General features: G+C 42.3%; 1 protein-coding gene across 1 annotated transcript in view; it reads right to left on the reverse strand.

Annotated features, from left to right (window-relative positions):
* KCNQ5 (potassium voltage-gated channel subfamily Q member 5) overlaps window positions 1-17,829 on the reverse strand; it is a gene marked incomplete at its 5' end in the record, with an annotated part of 638,988 nt that overhangs the window by 207,757 nt on the left and 413,402 nt on the right. Inside the window, one exon of the mRNA XM_045294328.1 lies at window positions 2,983-3,073. Within this exon, the coding sequence (XP_045150263.1) occupies window positions 2,983-3,073 (91 nt within the window). The remainder of the gene's footprint in view (window positions 1-2,982; window positions 3,074-17,829) is intronic.

Consider the following 17,829-nt stretch of genomic DNA (forward strand, 5'->3'; position numbering starts at 1 on the left):
TTTTCCTTTTTTAACATTTTATTAGGGGCTCATACAACTGTTATCCCAATCCATACACGAAGCAAAAATTTTTTGAGAATTTCTATCCGCAACCCTTCCTGTGTGGCTTAAAACATAGCTCTCATTTACAGAGAGGACCTGGTTTCTTTTTTTTTTTTTCCTAAATCTACATTTATATTGACTAAAATGTACTCTAGGTAATACACTCTGATCAATTGCTCACTGTTTAAGAGGTTTTAAAATTCAGGATACTAATTAGCTTGCTATTTGTTATTACATGGGACTCTCGGACAACTTAGAAACTTATTAGCAATGACTGAATTTGTATTATGCGGAGGTGAGGATGTAAATTAACTTTTTGAATTTTTTCCCTGGCTACAATTGCTGATGATTGACTCCTAATTATTGGATTCCTAATGATTGATGCACCAAACTCACTGTCATTGAGCTTATTCTGGCTCAAACGAGCCCAGGAGGCATAGTGCTTAGGTGTTGGGCTGCTAACCACAAAGGCAACAGTTCAAAACCCTTAGCCCCTCCTCCCGAGAGAGAAGAGAGAGACACGCCTTTCTATTCCTGTAAGGAGTTATAATCTAACAGCAACAACAAAAAGATTTACAGTCTCAAAAACTCAGTGGTAGTTCTACCTGTCTTGCAGGGTCTCCACGAGTCAGAATTGACTCAATGGTGGGGGTTGGTTAGGAAGGACTGGTTTACTCCTAATTTATGCCAAAGGCCCGTGAGCAGGCCCAGCGTCTCACGCTCACACATCTGAAACGGATATTTATGCTTTCAATGTAACATTTTCATTGTGATTGTGTATGTGCACCTAAAATCCAGCGTGGCCTTAGCCTTTGAGATCAGGTTCTATGTTGCTGCCCAAAGGGAATCCTTATGAATGGAGCACAGTTCTTGCGTCCTTTGGTCTATCTGGTATCTATTTTGGGGTTTGAACCAGTTAACTTTAAAATTAGCAAAATACTGCTGAACACAAATTGAGGGAACTAAATCCAGGTTTAAAATAGGCTTCTCCCTTTCAAGGCATGTCCTGCTGTCTTTCTTGGTAGCCTCCAGTATAAACCCAAGTGCAAACGAGCCATCTGAAAGCCTCCGTAGGAGAAGCATTGTCCTCCTCTCAGATTATACGAGTTTATATGAGTTAACATCCTTCAGCTCCCACCTTCTACCTAAGAATATATTTTTATTTAAAGTAAATGTTTATCTGTGTGAGTAACCAGGTTCTGGTTATTAGACCCACACACGTCTATGACTTTGCTTGCTCTTTCTCTCCCTCACAGTCTGCCAACACTGACTGAGGGGTTGAGTTGTTCCCAGTTACAGTTCATTCAGACAATCCCCATACTGGAAAGTCTGATATTTTTGGATCAAATGAAGGGGTCAGAAATGAATGTAAGTGAGGCAAACTTTTAATCAGATATGATTTGAGTATACAGTGCTATAGTTTAGTTGCAATAGAAAAATATAAAGGCTTAAAAGGTCTAAAGTATCTTGGGGTCTTTTTCCATTTTAAAGTGAACTGAGCAATTCTGTTGGGCTGAGGATTGACAACATCATGGAAACCGAGGAAACGGCAGACTTTCTCCCCTGGCGACTGCATTAGCAACGGAGCTCCCACTGCGGCTTAGGGGTGAAAAGAGCATGAAGGCGTTTTCTGTTTTCCCACGAGGGCCACATTCCCACAGCTCTCGGCCAGTTATCCTCAGCTACTACCAAATTGCAGTTATTGGAAAACATTATCTACCCTGTAACCCCTATGGATACTGAAAAAATGGTGGTGGTTGGGGGTGGGGGTGGTGGGGGGCGGCACATTAGACCTCTGGCAACAGAATGGAGCAGGAGAACCCAACTGCACATCTGCCCAAGGATGACATGCGTTGGGCGTGCGTTCAGACATGCGTTCCGCCGTCCACTTCCTTTGCCCTGTTCTGACGCCAATCATCTCTCCCACAGCACTCCCCTTCTCTGCTGGCTTGGACAATCTGTTGCAATGGTCACACAGAATTCACAACAAAATTACTCACAATCGTGGCGGTTAATTAGGGAAGTTAACAGGTTACCGCAAGTTAGGATCTGAAAACATGAAGGAGACAGTTCTTTTGTCCACAGCAGTGTTTCTTCCTAGCCATGCCAGCCAGCCAAGTCAGCCTCTGATCCTAAGTATCTCAGCCGGGCAGCCCTTTAGCCTGTGCCCTGCTCAGGAATTGTTACAAAGCCCCCTAACTGCTTTTAAATGCCCAAAGGTCAGCCCACTTTGCAAGTCAGCCTCCTGCCTAAAGGTACCGAGTTTTACTCCTAAGGGCCTATCAAGCCACAGCTCTGTCTCATGGTCTTCATGTGGCTACTCTGTTTTGTTTCCTGGTCTCAGTGCAGCTGCCTCAGGTGCCTCTGCTTTCTCTGCTGCCTCTACCACTTCATGTAAGGATCTTACACACTCAATTGGTGGCTCTTCTTTGTTGATGGTCATTTCATCATTTGTTCCTGCTTCTCAGATGGCTTTCTTATATCCAGTGGAATGGCAAAACAGACCAGTCTCTGAGGTACAGTTCATATGTGCATGCTTCCACTCAATCATTCGGCGGGGGTTACCAGGACAAGGGATAGAAGAGTCAGACCAAGTAATTTCACTTCACTGCAGCTATCTGTTTTCCTTATAATTTGATTGCTGGCTGAGATAAGCACAATTAAAACTATTGCCAAGTATTGCCTTCAATTTATGATGTACATATAACTCACAGTATTGCTATGTTATAGTTGTCCTAAGTGTTTGTATATATGCTTGAGGACTGACGATGGTAAATGGTAAAAACAGTAGACAAATGTTTCAGTGTTCTTTGAAACTTTTATACTCCACAGCAGCAATCTTTATCTAGACAGAACTTTTACGGGATAAAATATGTAGCACAAACTTTACATGCAGTTCTTATATTACATAGACTTTGTGTAGAGTCTTGTTTTACTCACCAGAATCAAGAGGCAACTTGAGGCCAATTTTGTGTGTTCAGGGATGGTAGAAAACACTGACAAAATCAAGCAACCAAAGACAAGGAGAAAACTGCAAAACAGACAAAAGAGAAATTTGATCAGAATACAGATGTATCATTGCAGATGTAATTTCTTGTTGCTAATAAAGAAAGCACCAGACCCATGTGAATTAGCACCGGTTAAAGGGAAATACTTGGAGGGTCAGCTATTTTGAATATCAGATTCACTGCCATTAAGTCAATTTGGACTCAGTGACCCAGTAGGGTGGAGCGGAACTGTCCCTGTGGATTTCTGAGTCTGTAACTCTTTACCGGAGTAGAACCTGGCCTCTTTCTCCGTAGGGGCGGTGGGTGGTTTCGTACTGCTGACCTTGCGGTTAGCAGCCTAACTGGTAATAACCCACTATACCACTGGTCTCCTCTCTTCCCACTCACAGTGACCCTGTATGTTTCCAAGGCAAGTTCATTGCAATAGAGAACAAATGCAGTTCTGTGCAAATGTACTGATGAAGGAAAGGTTGTATGTGTGCATTGTGTGTTATATTTAAATATATAACCCTAACCACCTTTGAATTTCCCACACAACTGTGCTCCCAGGTGTGGATCCTGAGAAAAGCCTAGAAAGTGTTCCTGCTCTCTTATCCTGGGTAAACAGGTGACAGCGACCCTCCTTTCAAAGCACTGAACCTGCCTCCCTCCTGTTCGGCAGCTTTGATAAAAACCACCAAGTGTTCTGAGTGGTTGTTCCTGAGCCACTGGCTTATTTCCAGAGTCTGGTACTGCTCTGGGGTTCTGAGTTGCCGTTCCTTTATAATGAAAATAAGAACAGAAAAGGAAGTGAATAATTGTCTCTGCTATCCATGAACTTTCCATTTCCTTGAAAACAAACCCTTACTCATTGTAGCCATTCTCAGAGAAATGACCCCAGCACTCTGCCCGTTCTTGCTGTAGTGATAGGAAATAGAAGTCAGAAGCAGACGTTTTCTACCAGTTAATCCATAGTTATTATTTCGAGAAAAATGAGACTTTGGAATCTGCCGAGAGAGCAGCAATCTTAACGGAAACCTCTAGTGAACAGGAAAGCTTTGTTTCAGGGTTGGATTTACTTTGACTCATAAAGTAAGGACAGAGTGGAACTCCTCCTTAGGATTTCTGAGCCTGTCAATCTTTACAGAAACAGACAGCCTCATCTTTCTCCCCTTGGTTTCTTCTTCATGAATATTCGGTGTTGTTTAATCTTTTTCTTTCAAGCCATCATGTTTCTCAGTTTCTTTTCTGAGATACTCTCACCTGCCTTTCTTACAAGGGTGATTTTTGTGCCAGGATTTTGTCATTTCTACAGGGTCCATCTGTTGAACACACATCAAAAATCTGTCACTGTTGGGGATGCCCAAGGGGCGATTGATGGGCAAATTCATTCATTTACTTGTTCATGTACTCATGGTTTCATTCATTCAACTTTTAATCCATTTATATATTCAGCAAATATTAAGCATATCAGAACGTAATTTGTGAGCACAAGTATATAACAGCAAAATGGCAATTTTTCTTTTGCTCATGGCAGGATTTAAGTTCTTTTGAAGCATATCTTGTGTACAAAAGTAAATGAAAACTTCAATTTCGGTCTGATGATTACAATGATATGGAAAATACAAGAAAAGAAACTTTTAACTAGGAGTGTTTTTTAAACTCCCAGTGCCCACTGCAAAAGGAAAATTCAGTTCCTCAGTAGCCATCAACCGTGCAACCAAGTGGCCTGCCCATAAAACCAGTCCTGGGGGAGAGGAGGCTTCCTGGAGGGAGTGCTGACTTAACGGACACTCCAGGACCCGGCAACATTGGTGCGGGCAGGGACTGCACAGAAAGAGCACTTGAGCCTCATGAGACACTGTCGGTAAAGGCCAGACGCAAGAACAGAATCAATAATTAATTTATTAATAAAGGTTGTGACTACTCACTAGCTATTTTCGCATGCATGAGAAGTGTGTGATGGCTCATTTGTGAAAATTTGTTTTTTGCATAGGAATAATTTCAATTTAATTGACAACATGTATTGAACATTAATCATGAAAGACAGTATATTGAACACTGTAAGGGTTAGGAGTATACTTGAAACTCATTTGTACTCTTTTTGTTTTTGACATTTTATTGCCGGCTCTTACAGCTCTTGTAATAATCCATACATCAATTGTATGAAGCACATTTGTACATTTGTTACCAGCATCGCTTTCCAGACATTTACTTCCCATTGAGCTCTTGGTGTGAGCTTCTCTCCCTCCACCCCACCTCCACCCCTAATTTGCACTCTTAAAACATTTATAAAGTAGTGAAGTGGGCAAGGTGAATACATTGGACCATAAGGAGAGAGGCCGATGAAAAGCTGTAGAACCAGGAAATGACAACCCCAAATCAAACAGAGTAGAACTGCCCCTGTGGGTTCTGAGTCTGTCTATGTGTGTCAGGAGCAGCTGGTGGGTTTGAACCCTCAGCCTTGTTGATAGCAGCCCGACACATTCTCACTCAGACCACCAGAACTCCTTTCAGTGGGAGAAGGGGGGAACAAACCAAGAAGGTCTTCAAGAAGTATGGGGCTTGAGTTGGTTTTGAAGGGTAGGATTTTAACAAGAGAAGCCTTTAGGGGAATAGATCCCAGAAGGAGTGTACCATAGGAGAAAGACAGCAAGCTGGAAAAGAACCGAGGCAAAACATCTGCTGTTTTCCTAGAACATAAAGTTACCAAGTCTGACTTCAGCACAAGATAAGACAGGCAGCTGAATCGGGAGTTTGGGGCCTGTCGGAAAGGATGTGCTACAAGATCTGCATAGAGTTCAATCGACAACGAGGAACCAGGAAGCCAGGTACTATCACTGCCAGGGGTGCATCTGGGGAGAAGATTGGGGAGCAGAGGCTGGGAACGGGTTGTAGTGGCTGAAAAGTGAAAGATGGCTGAGCTTTCGTCTGCAGTTATTGGTGGTTCTCCGAGGGAGGAAGTCAAGAGGAGAAACTAATTTTGGTGAGAAGATGATAAATCCACCTTTAGACATTCACATGGACATGTGGATGTAAATCTTGGGCACAATATCTAGTTAGAGGTATGGAAGTACTTTTCCCTGGAACATGCTATCCTGATGAAAATGCAGACCCAGCACATAAAGTTGAGGAAAAGTTGGGCAAGTAAACATAAAGGCTATTTCAGGAACAATTCTTGATCTTGGGGAAGGATCTTAAAGACAGCAGCCAACACACACACTCTTGATAACTGTGCCCTCAACCTGAGACAGAATGACCCCTCTGAGGTCACGGGCCTGACGCGTGGAACTCATTGGCGGAGACGAGGCACAAGTTTACTTCTGCTTTTTCCTTTCCCAAGATTACAATAACAGCATTTCCAAATACTTCCTTTCAGTCTGCAACATGCGTCTTTTCTTTTTTTTTTTTTGCGTCTTTTCTTTTATACATTTAAAAAGAGTATTTTGAGGAGCGGTGCATAGCCTGCACTAGAGTGCTCAAAGTGTGCCCGGCATCCCAGAGACCAAGCTGGCTGCAGTGCTGCGGGTGATCAAGGGAGGGCTGCGAGTGCAGAAATGGCCCATTTGGCCGAGGTTAGCAATTTACACTGCTAAGTTTTATGATCAGCCTGAACACCATCAATCTTTTTTTTCCTTTTCTTTTCCACATTAATCCTGGGAGATCACAGGGCGGATATTCCTTCAAAATGATTCTGGAACCACCCTTTCGGTCCTTGTTTTCCCTGAAGCAATCCTTTCTATTTGGTTTCTGAGCAAATTCACATGGGTGCTGGTCTTTGATCCTAGACGCCTTCTATGGAAGACGCTGACGACTGTACAAGGAGAAGAAAGGCATTTAGGGAAAAAAAGTGATTTGTACAAAAGTGTGTACATTCACTCATGGGAACAAACTATCACCCACTTTTCTGATGGATTCATGATGACTCACTTTGTCAGATTTAATCTGATAAACGAGTCTTCCTCGGGGTTGGGGAACAGAGAATGTCCAGCTTCCCAAATTCATGCTTCACTCCTTAGGGAGACGATGCCTCACGCTTAAAGCCCATTAAAAGGCCACTTGCTGGAGTCACTTGTGGAAAAGTAAAATGATTGCTAACAAAAAGTCTTCGTGGAAGCTCAGCTGGTGCTTTGTCCAACGAGCCGTGGCACACCACGCTGTTGTCATCCACGAGCTGTGGCACACCACGCTACTGTCATCCACGCAAACACACAGCCCCCGACCCTCACAAACATGAATAATGCACACGTGGCAGAAACAAAGAAAGGAGAGTGGAGCAGGTGTTTAAAGAAGGCCTCTCTCTCAGGTGGGCCTGACACTTCAGGCAAATGAACAGCACAGGTTTGGGTGTTTACTGAAATGGTCACACATTTCCACCTAGAAAGCTGAGCTCTGTAAACATTTTGGCAGTTTAGGAGTTCCCAGGATCCGTGCAACTTTCCATGTAAATCCACTACACGAGTTACGAAGACTTGGAAGGCGGAGGGAGGGAAAGCTCTTAGGTGGAAGATATGGGGTTAAAATGAAAGATGCTAATAGAAAGTAGATAGTGCTTTGGAAAACAATTCTTTGGGGGGGAAACCAGCAAAGGAAATTCAACTGTGCCCCTGACATTTCATGAAATTTTAAGTGTTGCTTTGATAAAATATGCGCTTCGGTACATGTGATGGAAGACTTCGGTGAGCGCTCCATGAACTCTGATGACTGGCACACTCCTGCTGCAACCGTGACCACCGATGACCCGCTGGCCAACGAGGGCTTGCCTGGAAGCCATGGCTAGTGAAAGAACAATCTCATCATCAGAGGGACTGGCTGGGCCCACTTCTCCTTCCAGCATCCTAAATTTACCTTTCTTTCTAAACGTTGTCCTTTGTAAAATATCTTTTCTACATACTTCTTCTAAGAAAGAAGTGCATCTTGCACAAGGAATATATTCACAGTAATTCCACTTCCCATTATACAACAATCAAAACCAGATATAGTATAGTTAGCATCCTCAAAGGTGACTTGGACTATGGGATTAAAAACGATGCAGTGTGCTACTTTTCGAGTGTAATGAGACTTAAATACTAATACGGACAATCAGCACATCTCCCCACTGTAAGCTCTGTGAAGGCGTAAACACAGGACTGTCTGCTGGCAAGTTCGACAAATGAAATGTTGTCTTTTCCGTGTGTGTGGTGGTAAGAAGACACGAGAGGATGTGGGCAGCAGCTCTTTCTGCTGGTGGAGGGTGGCTAATGCAAATTAGCTAGAGTAAGGGGAGGGGACCAAAGACCGTCTGAGAGACTTCCGTCAGACAGTCAGCGCCAGTCTACACTGATCTAGAGCATGCTCCGCCTGGTTCTTGTCCCAGGAAAAGGGAATTCTGTGGCTAGAAGGGTTTGGGATTGAGTCTCCCTTTCAAAGTGGGAATTAATTTTTTTTGGAAACTTCACTATTAGCTGATTGTGCAGTTTCTCTTTGAATCCTTCCGGCATCGAGCATGTCCCGCATTTAAAGCAGCGGTCTTATTGTAGACAGCTCTGCTGCGGGACAACTAGCATCCCTTGAGTTACTGCCTTTCTCGGGACCTTTATTCCCCAGCCCTGGGAGCGGACCAAGAGCACTACGAAGGACACGCCCTTTGTTCTCCGTGTGACAGTTCCGCAGAGGCCGGAAGCTGCGTTTCCTGTGACTGTCCTTCAGTTTCTGATTGAACGTGCATGCCGAGCCCAACTCTGTGTGTACTTCGCACATGAAACCAGGTACCGCTCTGCCACTCTCCTTGCCGCTGTTCTTTACGTAGACCCGGTTGGTTACTGCATACCTCAAGGTAGGACTCAGATCCATCACAAGACTCCAGTGGAAGCAAAATAATTGGCATTTAACAGCCAACACAGATTTATCTGCACTGTGGATTCATGCTAGGGAATGTAATTTTAAATTTTAAAATACTATTCATGGCAGGTTGAGAGACTTAATATCATAAAAGTGTCAGTTCAACCCAAATAGTATGCAGATAGAATTTAATTCCTAATAAAAATTCCCACAGCCTCTTTTGAAGAACTGGAAAAGCCAATCCTTAAATTCATCTATCACTGTGAATAGCCCCAAAGAACCAAAACCATCCTGAAAATATGGACACAGTAGAGGAGTTACACGTTCCTCCCTGATTACAAAGCATTACAAAGCAGAAGAAGTCAAAACACCGTGATACTGGTATAAGGAGAAGCACACAGACCAGTGGAATAAATTGAGAAACCCATACATTTGGGGGAGCTTATTTTAGACCAGGATGACAAATCTATTCAGTGGGGGAAACAAAAGAATAGTCTCTTCAAGGAATGGTATTGGGATGAATGGATTCCCACATAACTCACCCTTAATCTAATAACGGAACCAAATGCGTGGAAAATGTAGAGGAGAACATGGGGGGGGGGGGGAAGGTTTAAGACCTTCTTTTAGGACATGGAACTTTATGTCTGATACCCAAAGGAAGAATCGTTAAGAGCGACAAAGAAACTGGGCTTCTTCAACAAAACACAGAGCGATGGTATATTAAGGGGCATTGTCAAGAAAGGGAAGAGATACAGAATGGGGGAAATGCTTGGAAACTATCAAATAAGAGTTTCATATCCAGAATTCATATAAAGCACTTCTAAAACTCAACAGCAAAATAACTAACAACCCAATTGAAATACAAGGCAAAGCCCACGAATAGGCATTTCTCCTAAGAATACGTACAAGAGGCTAGCAGTCCATGCAAAGATGCCCAACAGCATCAGTCACCAGGAAACTGTAGATCGAGACCACGCGACTGCACACCCGGCAGGTTGGGAAATAGCCCAGAAAACAGCAAGTGTTCGTAAAGAGGCGAAGAAATAAGAACATCTGGACATTGCTGGTGGGAATGCAAAACAATGCGGCTACTGTGGCATCCAGTTTAGTGGCTTCTAAAATGTTGATCAGAAATAGCACGTGACTCAAGAATTCCAGTCTTAAGTATACAGTCAAGAGCAGCAACTCAAAAAGACACAGGCATATCAATGTTCATTACAGTAGTAATCATAGTGGATAAAAATGCCCAGCAACAGATGAAAAGACAAAATGTGACACATATATATATATATTTCTAGTTACAATAAAAAATGGAGTTTTGATACATGCCACCACATGGATGAACCTTGAAAACATTATGCTGAGTATAACATCCTACTAAGCCAGAGAGGAAAGGACAAATAATCTCACATTTTAAAATATCTGGCATAGGGAAACTCATGGCTTTAGAAAGACAAAAGTTTACCTGGGAGTGGGAGGGTGCAGGGAATAGGGGAACAAATCATCAATGTCCACTTAAAATTGGTGAACCGCACCCTATATGCATTTTTTTTGGTCAAAGATTAAAGGACAGCATTCACGGAGGAGTGTCTTGAGGGTGGACAATCGCTTACGGTCCTGTGCTTTTCCACCACACTACAGAGCCTGCGGCGACTGTGACCACCTTCAACCTGTGAATTTGAACTCGTTTATCCCTCCGATAATTACTCTTACTATGTGAGGATTTCCTTGAATGGAGGTAAAAAACAACAATCATTAAATCAATTTACCATATTAATATAACAGTTTCTCAGCACTTCACATTGTATTCCATCAGTAAAGCATCATATCAGGCAGGATTGTATTGCAAGAAAAAGTGATGTGTTTGAAGAAAAAGATAGGGTGCTAGTCCCTGGAGATGGTAATCTTCTAACATAGCTTTCTCTTGCTTTGATGGCTAGGAGGCTCAGAGGCGAGTTTGTGAGTCATGGAGAAAAGGAGTGGAGAGCTCTTCAGTATAGGGTTTAACTGCACTCTCACTTATTTATGCTATTTAAAAATCCGAATGATGCCCTTACCTAACTTTCATTGTAATTTCAGTCACATACATTTCCAGGTACTGTGCTGGGTGTTGGGGACTTGGGCATACTCTACGCTCTAAGAGGGCTTGCATTGAGAAGATCGATCCTTTACCAATGCCCACTCCCTGAGGCTATACCCCGTCCCCCTTTGAATGATGTAGCATCGACTGACTACGCAAAGACTCAGTGACTCAAATGTGCTTGTTCCATCACGAGTCTGTAAGGTCACCAGGAGCCCAAACGGACCTGATGGCAAGGGTGCTGTTAGACTTCCTACGTGAAATGAGTCGAATTCCTTTAAAACTCCCCATGACACCATTAGCTCAAAACAACAAACCTCACAGATTTCACCTCCCTCGGATTGCTAGTCGGTCTGTACGTTGCTTGCGTTTTCAGTTTATTATGTAAATCTTGATTTGCTTATTTCCAGCATGAGCAGCCACCTCTCTGGTCTATGTTCTAAACTAGTCTGCAGGGTTTCCTTACAGATTTCATTCGTGTCCCTGGAGACTTTCTTCCTGCCACAAGTCTTCCCAAGAGGACCGTAATCCAGTGCTCATTTCTCCTGCTTTTCCTCAAGGATGTTATACGCCATTTTCCAATGGTTTGCTGAAATCAAGACATTTTATTTACTCTATCCTCCTGATACAGAAAGGTAGTGAACTAATGCAATGAGGAAATAAACATAGTTAAATGTTTGTTGTTCATGGGGGACTAGTATTCCCTCCTATTAATTACAGCTGTGTTTGAATTTATCATAAATCATTAGCTTACTAGGCTATCTGAATATTTGTAGAAATAATTATCAAGCTTACCAATATAAAAGCCCCGGGCTTTCTATTTTACTATTTTTTTATGTTCAATGTATTTTCTTCCCTGTGGTCTTTTTGTACTTAACACATTTTTCAAGATGTATTAAAGCTCATTATTAAAAGTTCTTCAGTTTTGTCCACAAATACTCGAGGCCTTAATAGAATTAATCTGGACCCACAACAGAAATTCATTCAGAACAACCCATAATTTGACCATTTTATATTTTCTTACTAACATTTTTATTCTTTTTCATACGCAATTAATTAATTTTGATGGAAATGTAAAAGAGCACAGGACTTGAACAGTTTGGCGATAGTGGATAAAGCATGCTCTGGTTCTCTGACTTTCAGCCCTTTAAATGTCCTTAGTCACATGCCTACCATGGTCTTCATATTTACATATAAAGAAAAACGTCTGGTTGGCTTCTTCTCAAGTTCCCATCCTTCATTGTTTTTTCAATTGGTCTTATTTCTCCATTTTGAGCCTCAAATCTATTCTGATCTGTCCTCATTGAGATAAACCCTCAGGTTAGAAAACAACCTACCTGATTATAGATCACCAGGTAGATTCCTCTTACAAGTCTCTGTCCAGGAATCTGGATCCATTTTCATCACTATGAAAAAAAATCACTTTCCTAGTTTATGTATATTATGACTCTTTGTCTAGCATGTGCCTCTTTCAGGTGATGGCTTCAAAAAGGGCTGTAATCCCCTTGAGAAGAATTCTAGGGATGGGCGAACCCACACTAGTTCTTAATTGCTGCCTTCTCCGGGTGCTGTCATAAGTTTGTTTCCCGAAGACACTCACTTGTCCTGCAGAGTTGCACTGATCATAGTCAATCAAAGTTGATTGAATGTCTGTTTTTCCTATAACAGCCAAAAAGCATGATTTTCTAGCCCCGTAATGTATAGATAAATGGAATGATTGAGAACAATTTTGCTGAACAGAGCAGAGATGGGAATATCATTTCTTAAAGGGCCTGATGTCTGCCTTTAGACTCCATCAGAGTCTAGTTCTTGCCTCTCCAAAACCCTTTCTCTGTCGCTTCCAGGAAAAGTGCCAAAGGTTGAAAGCCTGAATATGTTGTTCAGAACCCCTCCCCCCGCCCCCCCTCCCACTACTGCTGAGTTAAACCCAACTCAAAGTGACGCTCGCAAAACTCAAGCTCACGCCCATCCAGTCATCGATGATGCCAGGTGACCCGATAGGATGCGGGAGAACTGCTCATGGGGTCCCGAGGCGGTAACTCCTTATGGGGTAGAAAGTCCTGTCTTTCTCCCAAAGTGATTGTGCAGACCTTGTTACATTGTGATTTTATTCAGAGGCACAGCACCATCGGCAATTATTTTATTTGATTGCTTATTTTGGTGTCCTCTGCTAGAATGCAATCTTTATGAAGGTAGGGAGATTGCCTCTCTTATTTACTGCTCTGTCACTAGTATCCAGTATAGGGAGTGGTCAAACCAAACCCTCCCATCAGCAAGTCGGTTGAACTCATAGTAACTCTATAGGGCAGAATATAATTACATCATGGGCTTCCTGAGTCTACAAATCTTTTCGGAAACAGCCTGCCTCATCTTTCTTCCACAGAGGGGTAGGTGGGTTTGGAACCACCGACATTTTGGTTAACACTCCAACACTTAACCTGCTGCTGCATCAGGGTCCCTTAGGGGCTGGTATAGGTACCAAGAAATTCAGTTAGTTTTCCAATGGATATTACTCATGATTTACTACGTGCCAGCTAGTGCTTTAGGAGCTGAAGGTTGAGCAATGAATACCACACAACTCCTGTCCATAGAGTTCACCTCCTTGTGGGAGAGACGAGCCATGCACAGCATCAATATGCAATGTGTTAGGGAGTGATAAGGACCCTGGTGGCATGGTGGGTTCCACATTGGGCTGCTAACCACAGGTCAGCAGTTAGAAACAATCAGCTGCTCCGAGGGAGGAAAAGGAGGCTCTGTACTCCTTGAAAGAGTTATACTTTCAGAAACCCACAAGGGCAGCCCTACTGTGCTCTCTTAGGGCTGCTGTGAGTGACAGGTGCTGGGATAGGCAGGAACTTTTGATTGAATGATAGGTGCTGAGGGAAAAAGCACAGCAGAGAAAGGCTTTTGAAAAATCTCACTGCCTTCGACTCGATTCAAACACACAGCTGTAATTAATAGGAGGGAATACTAGTCCCCCACGAACAACAAACATTTAACTATGTTTATTTCCTCATTGCATTAGTTCACTACCTTGCTGTATCAGGAGGATAGAGTAAATAAAATGTCTTGATTTCAGCAAAGCACTGGTGCAGGGCAGCACTGTGCTCCGGGGTCCGCAGGAGCAGGCGGCTCCACCTTCCTCGCACAAAGCAGACGTGTTTTCAAACTATAGAGCTTGTCATGAGTGGCTCAATGAGGAACCCATACTGGAGAGCAGACATGGGTCTTGGGGGTTGACATTTTGGACATAGTGGCTTGGGACAATTCCACTGAAAAGGTGATGTCACATTTTAAAAGTGAAATCCCATATTCCATCAAGCCAAAGCAATGGCCCATTTGGAAGTCAGGCTGCATAAGCCTTCCAGGCCCTTCTCCCTGAAAAAATTGCTTTTATGGTCAATCCTTGTTTGAAAAGGTTTGGCTCTCCGCTCTTGCTACCCCCTCCAAACTCCTTTGTCTGGGTTTTAAGAACATGAACATGTATTCCTCCATCCATCCAGAGCAGACCTTCTGGATAGCCCAGTCTCCATTCCATGTCCTATACTTTTTCATATTGTAATATAATATTGTGATATAAAGAACTCAGAAATGCTTTAAAGATTAAACAAGATAGTGACAAACAGATTTTACATTTTAACACCACAAATGAATGTTAGATTTAGTGAAAAATGCCAATTGATTGCCACACTGATATATGATTGCTACATACTTTCTATATGTTTTTATTAACACCTGTACCACAAATAATTGCATTGATTTATCCTCTACAATCTCTGCTTGTCAAGCTAGGCATTTGGAAAGATGAAACAAAGGTTGAAGTGCTCAAGTACTTGGACAGTGTCTAAGTAACCCCCCTGAAGAATGAACACCTAATGGATGGGTTTGAATGTGCTCGTCTAAGTTCAAAGGCCTCACTAGTCGCAGCATCTCTTTGCATAGAGCAGCTTGATTTGAGACCTCAGCATTGCGTCCTTGTTATTCTAATTTCTGAGACATAGCTCGATGCTGTCCTAAGTGCACGGACTGTAGCATAATGAAGCTGCTTGGCTACAGTCACCCAAAGAGATGAGACTTGGTTAATTTAATTAGTCAGTGATTCCAATTCATCGTTGAGATGACTCCTAATGACTCTGCTAACAGAGGCTGCCATGCTAACAAACAGGAAACCGACCTGTCCACAATGAGGAAGGACCTGTCTCTAGGAATGCACCAAGGACAGGGATGGACTCAATTGAGTTAGCAGTAAGGGTCAAGGGGAGAAAACATTAGTAAAGTCTATGGGAATGTTCCTTTTAAAGCCACCATTCCAAGAAACAGTTTCGACGCTGACACCATGAAAAATAGTCCAGTCTAACATGCTTGGATAATATGAAGCCATGTGAACTACATTTTCCATGCTAGTTTCAAAGGGTTTGCTTATGCAAGAAGGTGAGCTATGGAAAAGGTTGAAGCCGTATGTCAAAGGATGTTTGACAATAGGTGTCAGGCCTGAATAATTCCTTGATGAAACAAAGTTGTAAATTTATTAGGCAATAGTGACTTAATCCTAGTCATCTTTTATGAATATATGATGTATCATCTGAAATTGGAAGCAGGAAATTATGAAGTACTTAATATAAATATTATCACAGAAAATCAAAGTAAAAGCAAATAAAAATGCATATGAAGCGTTAAAAAAATTCCTTTTAAACAAAAATAGAAGCTATTCCAAGCATGATATATGATAATAAAATGATCAATTTTGATTGTCATTCCTTTCAATGATTAGACCCATAGGATCTACTTACTCTAAAAATAACCCTTTCAATGATAAAAAATAAAAAATATAAAAAGAATCTTTCCCTTGAAAGGCATTCACATTTCATGGGAAATCTCAATACAGTTTTTGGTCCCGCATGAACAACATTTCCCAAGGAATGAGAATGTGTTAAAGTCAGTGTAGCATAACAACTTGTAACTAAATTGAGCCAGGTTATGCTATCGGAGCTCTGAGCAGGGAATTTCTACTGATTTTCTCGATGCTGTTTGTTCTACATAAATATAGCAAAACGACTGGGACAGCAGAAAGCAAAGCCTTGAGCTGGTAAATAGTCTGGGCGGTAAACTTATGACACGGGACAATCTCAGGAAAAACAAGCGCAGGAGACAGAGGTCTCAAGAGAGTCCTAACCATAAACTCTGAATTTACGATACGTATAAGTACCTGCCCCCAAATAGAGAAGATATCTGTTTCTCCTGGGATCCGACTACAGGGGCACCCGTTGCTTTCGGTGAGTAGAGTTGAAAGGAAGCATAAAGCCAGGCACCAGGATGGGGGGGTGGTGGAGTCTTTGAAATAGTTAAAAAACCCAGAAAATTTGGAAGTATTGGGCAGATAGTAGAAAACATGCACTTGTGGCTCCAAAACTATGTTCATGATCCACTTAAAAGAACCCCAAAGGCCTTCCTCTGTGGGCCAGTAAGTGAGAGGGCATGTTATCGAACTGCATGCTGTAGAACCTGCTGCTGGTCCTTGCTCACTCACAGAGAGCCCACGGAGCAGAACACACAGAATAGAACCGCCCCACAGCCTTTCCAAGGCTGTCAATCTTCAGGGAAGCAAACTGACAGATCTTTCTCCCAGCGAGCAGGTCAAACCTTTTGGTTAGTGATGGAGTGCTTAACTACTCTATTACCAGGCCTCCTAGTAGCTTTAGAGATAGGAATGAGATTTGGGGGGAGGGGGAGATTGAAGTTGGTGATTCCATGTAGATATAAACACTTCTGAAGAAAAAAACGAGACAAAATCTGGAGGGCCCTAACATGAATATTTCAAGGAATTTTTATAAGTTTTGTTGCTACTGTTTCAGATGTGTGATTGAAAACTAAAACTATTCAGTGGTGATGGGAGATATAAAAGCAGAAAGTGGTATGAAGATGAGCATTTTTGTCCAGATCTCAGATTTCTTGGGCATTCTTCTGCCTTTTAGTGAAGTTTTCTCATCAGTAAAGAGACAGGGGTACAATCGTTGAACCTTAATGTTCCCATCAACTGTGTGTGCATACCCTGATGTCTCTGCTTCAGAGATCTGAACAGATGTCTCTGTTCAGAAACATGAGGCAAGAAGGTTCTGCTGATGAAGACTTGGAAACTGCTTTGGATTCCTGGGCACTTCAAAATCCATTAATCTTGTTTGGGCTCCGAAGAATCCACTGTGAAATCTTTACCAAAATATGTATTATGTTATGCTTCTTGGCACAGACCAGAATATGTCTTCTCCCACGTATTACTGCCATTTGTATGAGAGGATGGGAATGGGCAAAGATTAAGGTAGGCTGGGCAAACTTTCTGCAAAGGGTCAAATAGTAATTATTTTATGCTTTGAAAACCATATGGTGTCTGTTGCAACTACCCAGCTTCACTGTTCTAGTGCAAATGATCCATAGGCAATACATAGGTGACTGAATGAAACTGTTCTAATAACAGCAGACCCAATTTTATACACAAGCTACAGTTTTTCAACCCATGACCCAGAAGGTTATGAAGGTGAGCAATGTGATTTCTAAAAAGAGACCTGGTGGTGCTATGGTGAAGCACTTGACCACTAACCAAAAAGTTAGTGTTTTTAACTCACCCAGGAGCTTTGCAGGAGAAACACCTGCTAGTCTGCTTACATAAAAATTAGAGCAAAAAAAAAATTACAGCCTAGAAAACCCAACGGGGGCAGTTATATTCTATCTCATGGGTCACTATGAGTTGAAAATGTTCCAACATCACTAACAACAATGGGATTCCTAGTGTCAATAAGCAAGCCACTAATTCTCTATTCATCTGCCTGTTTGTCGAACTCTGTTGTCTTGTGTGTTGCTGTGATTCTAGAAATTATGCCACCGCTATTTCACATACCAGTATGGTCA

Source organism: Echinops telfairi, unplaced genomic scaffold, assembly GCF_000313985.2.
Source record: "Echinops telfairi isolate 266 unplaced genomic scaffold, ASM31398v2 ScPeMD7_3533;HRSCAF=4204_0, whole genome shotgun sequence".
Taxonomy (NCBI): Eukaryota; Metazoa; Chordata; class Mammalia; order Afrosoricida; family Tenrecidae; genus Echinops; species Echinops telfairi.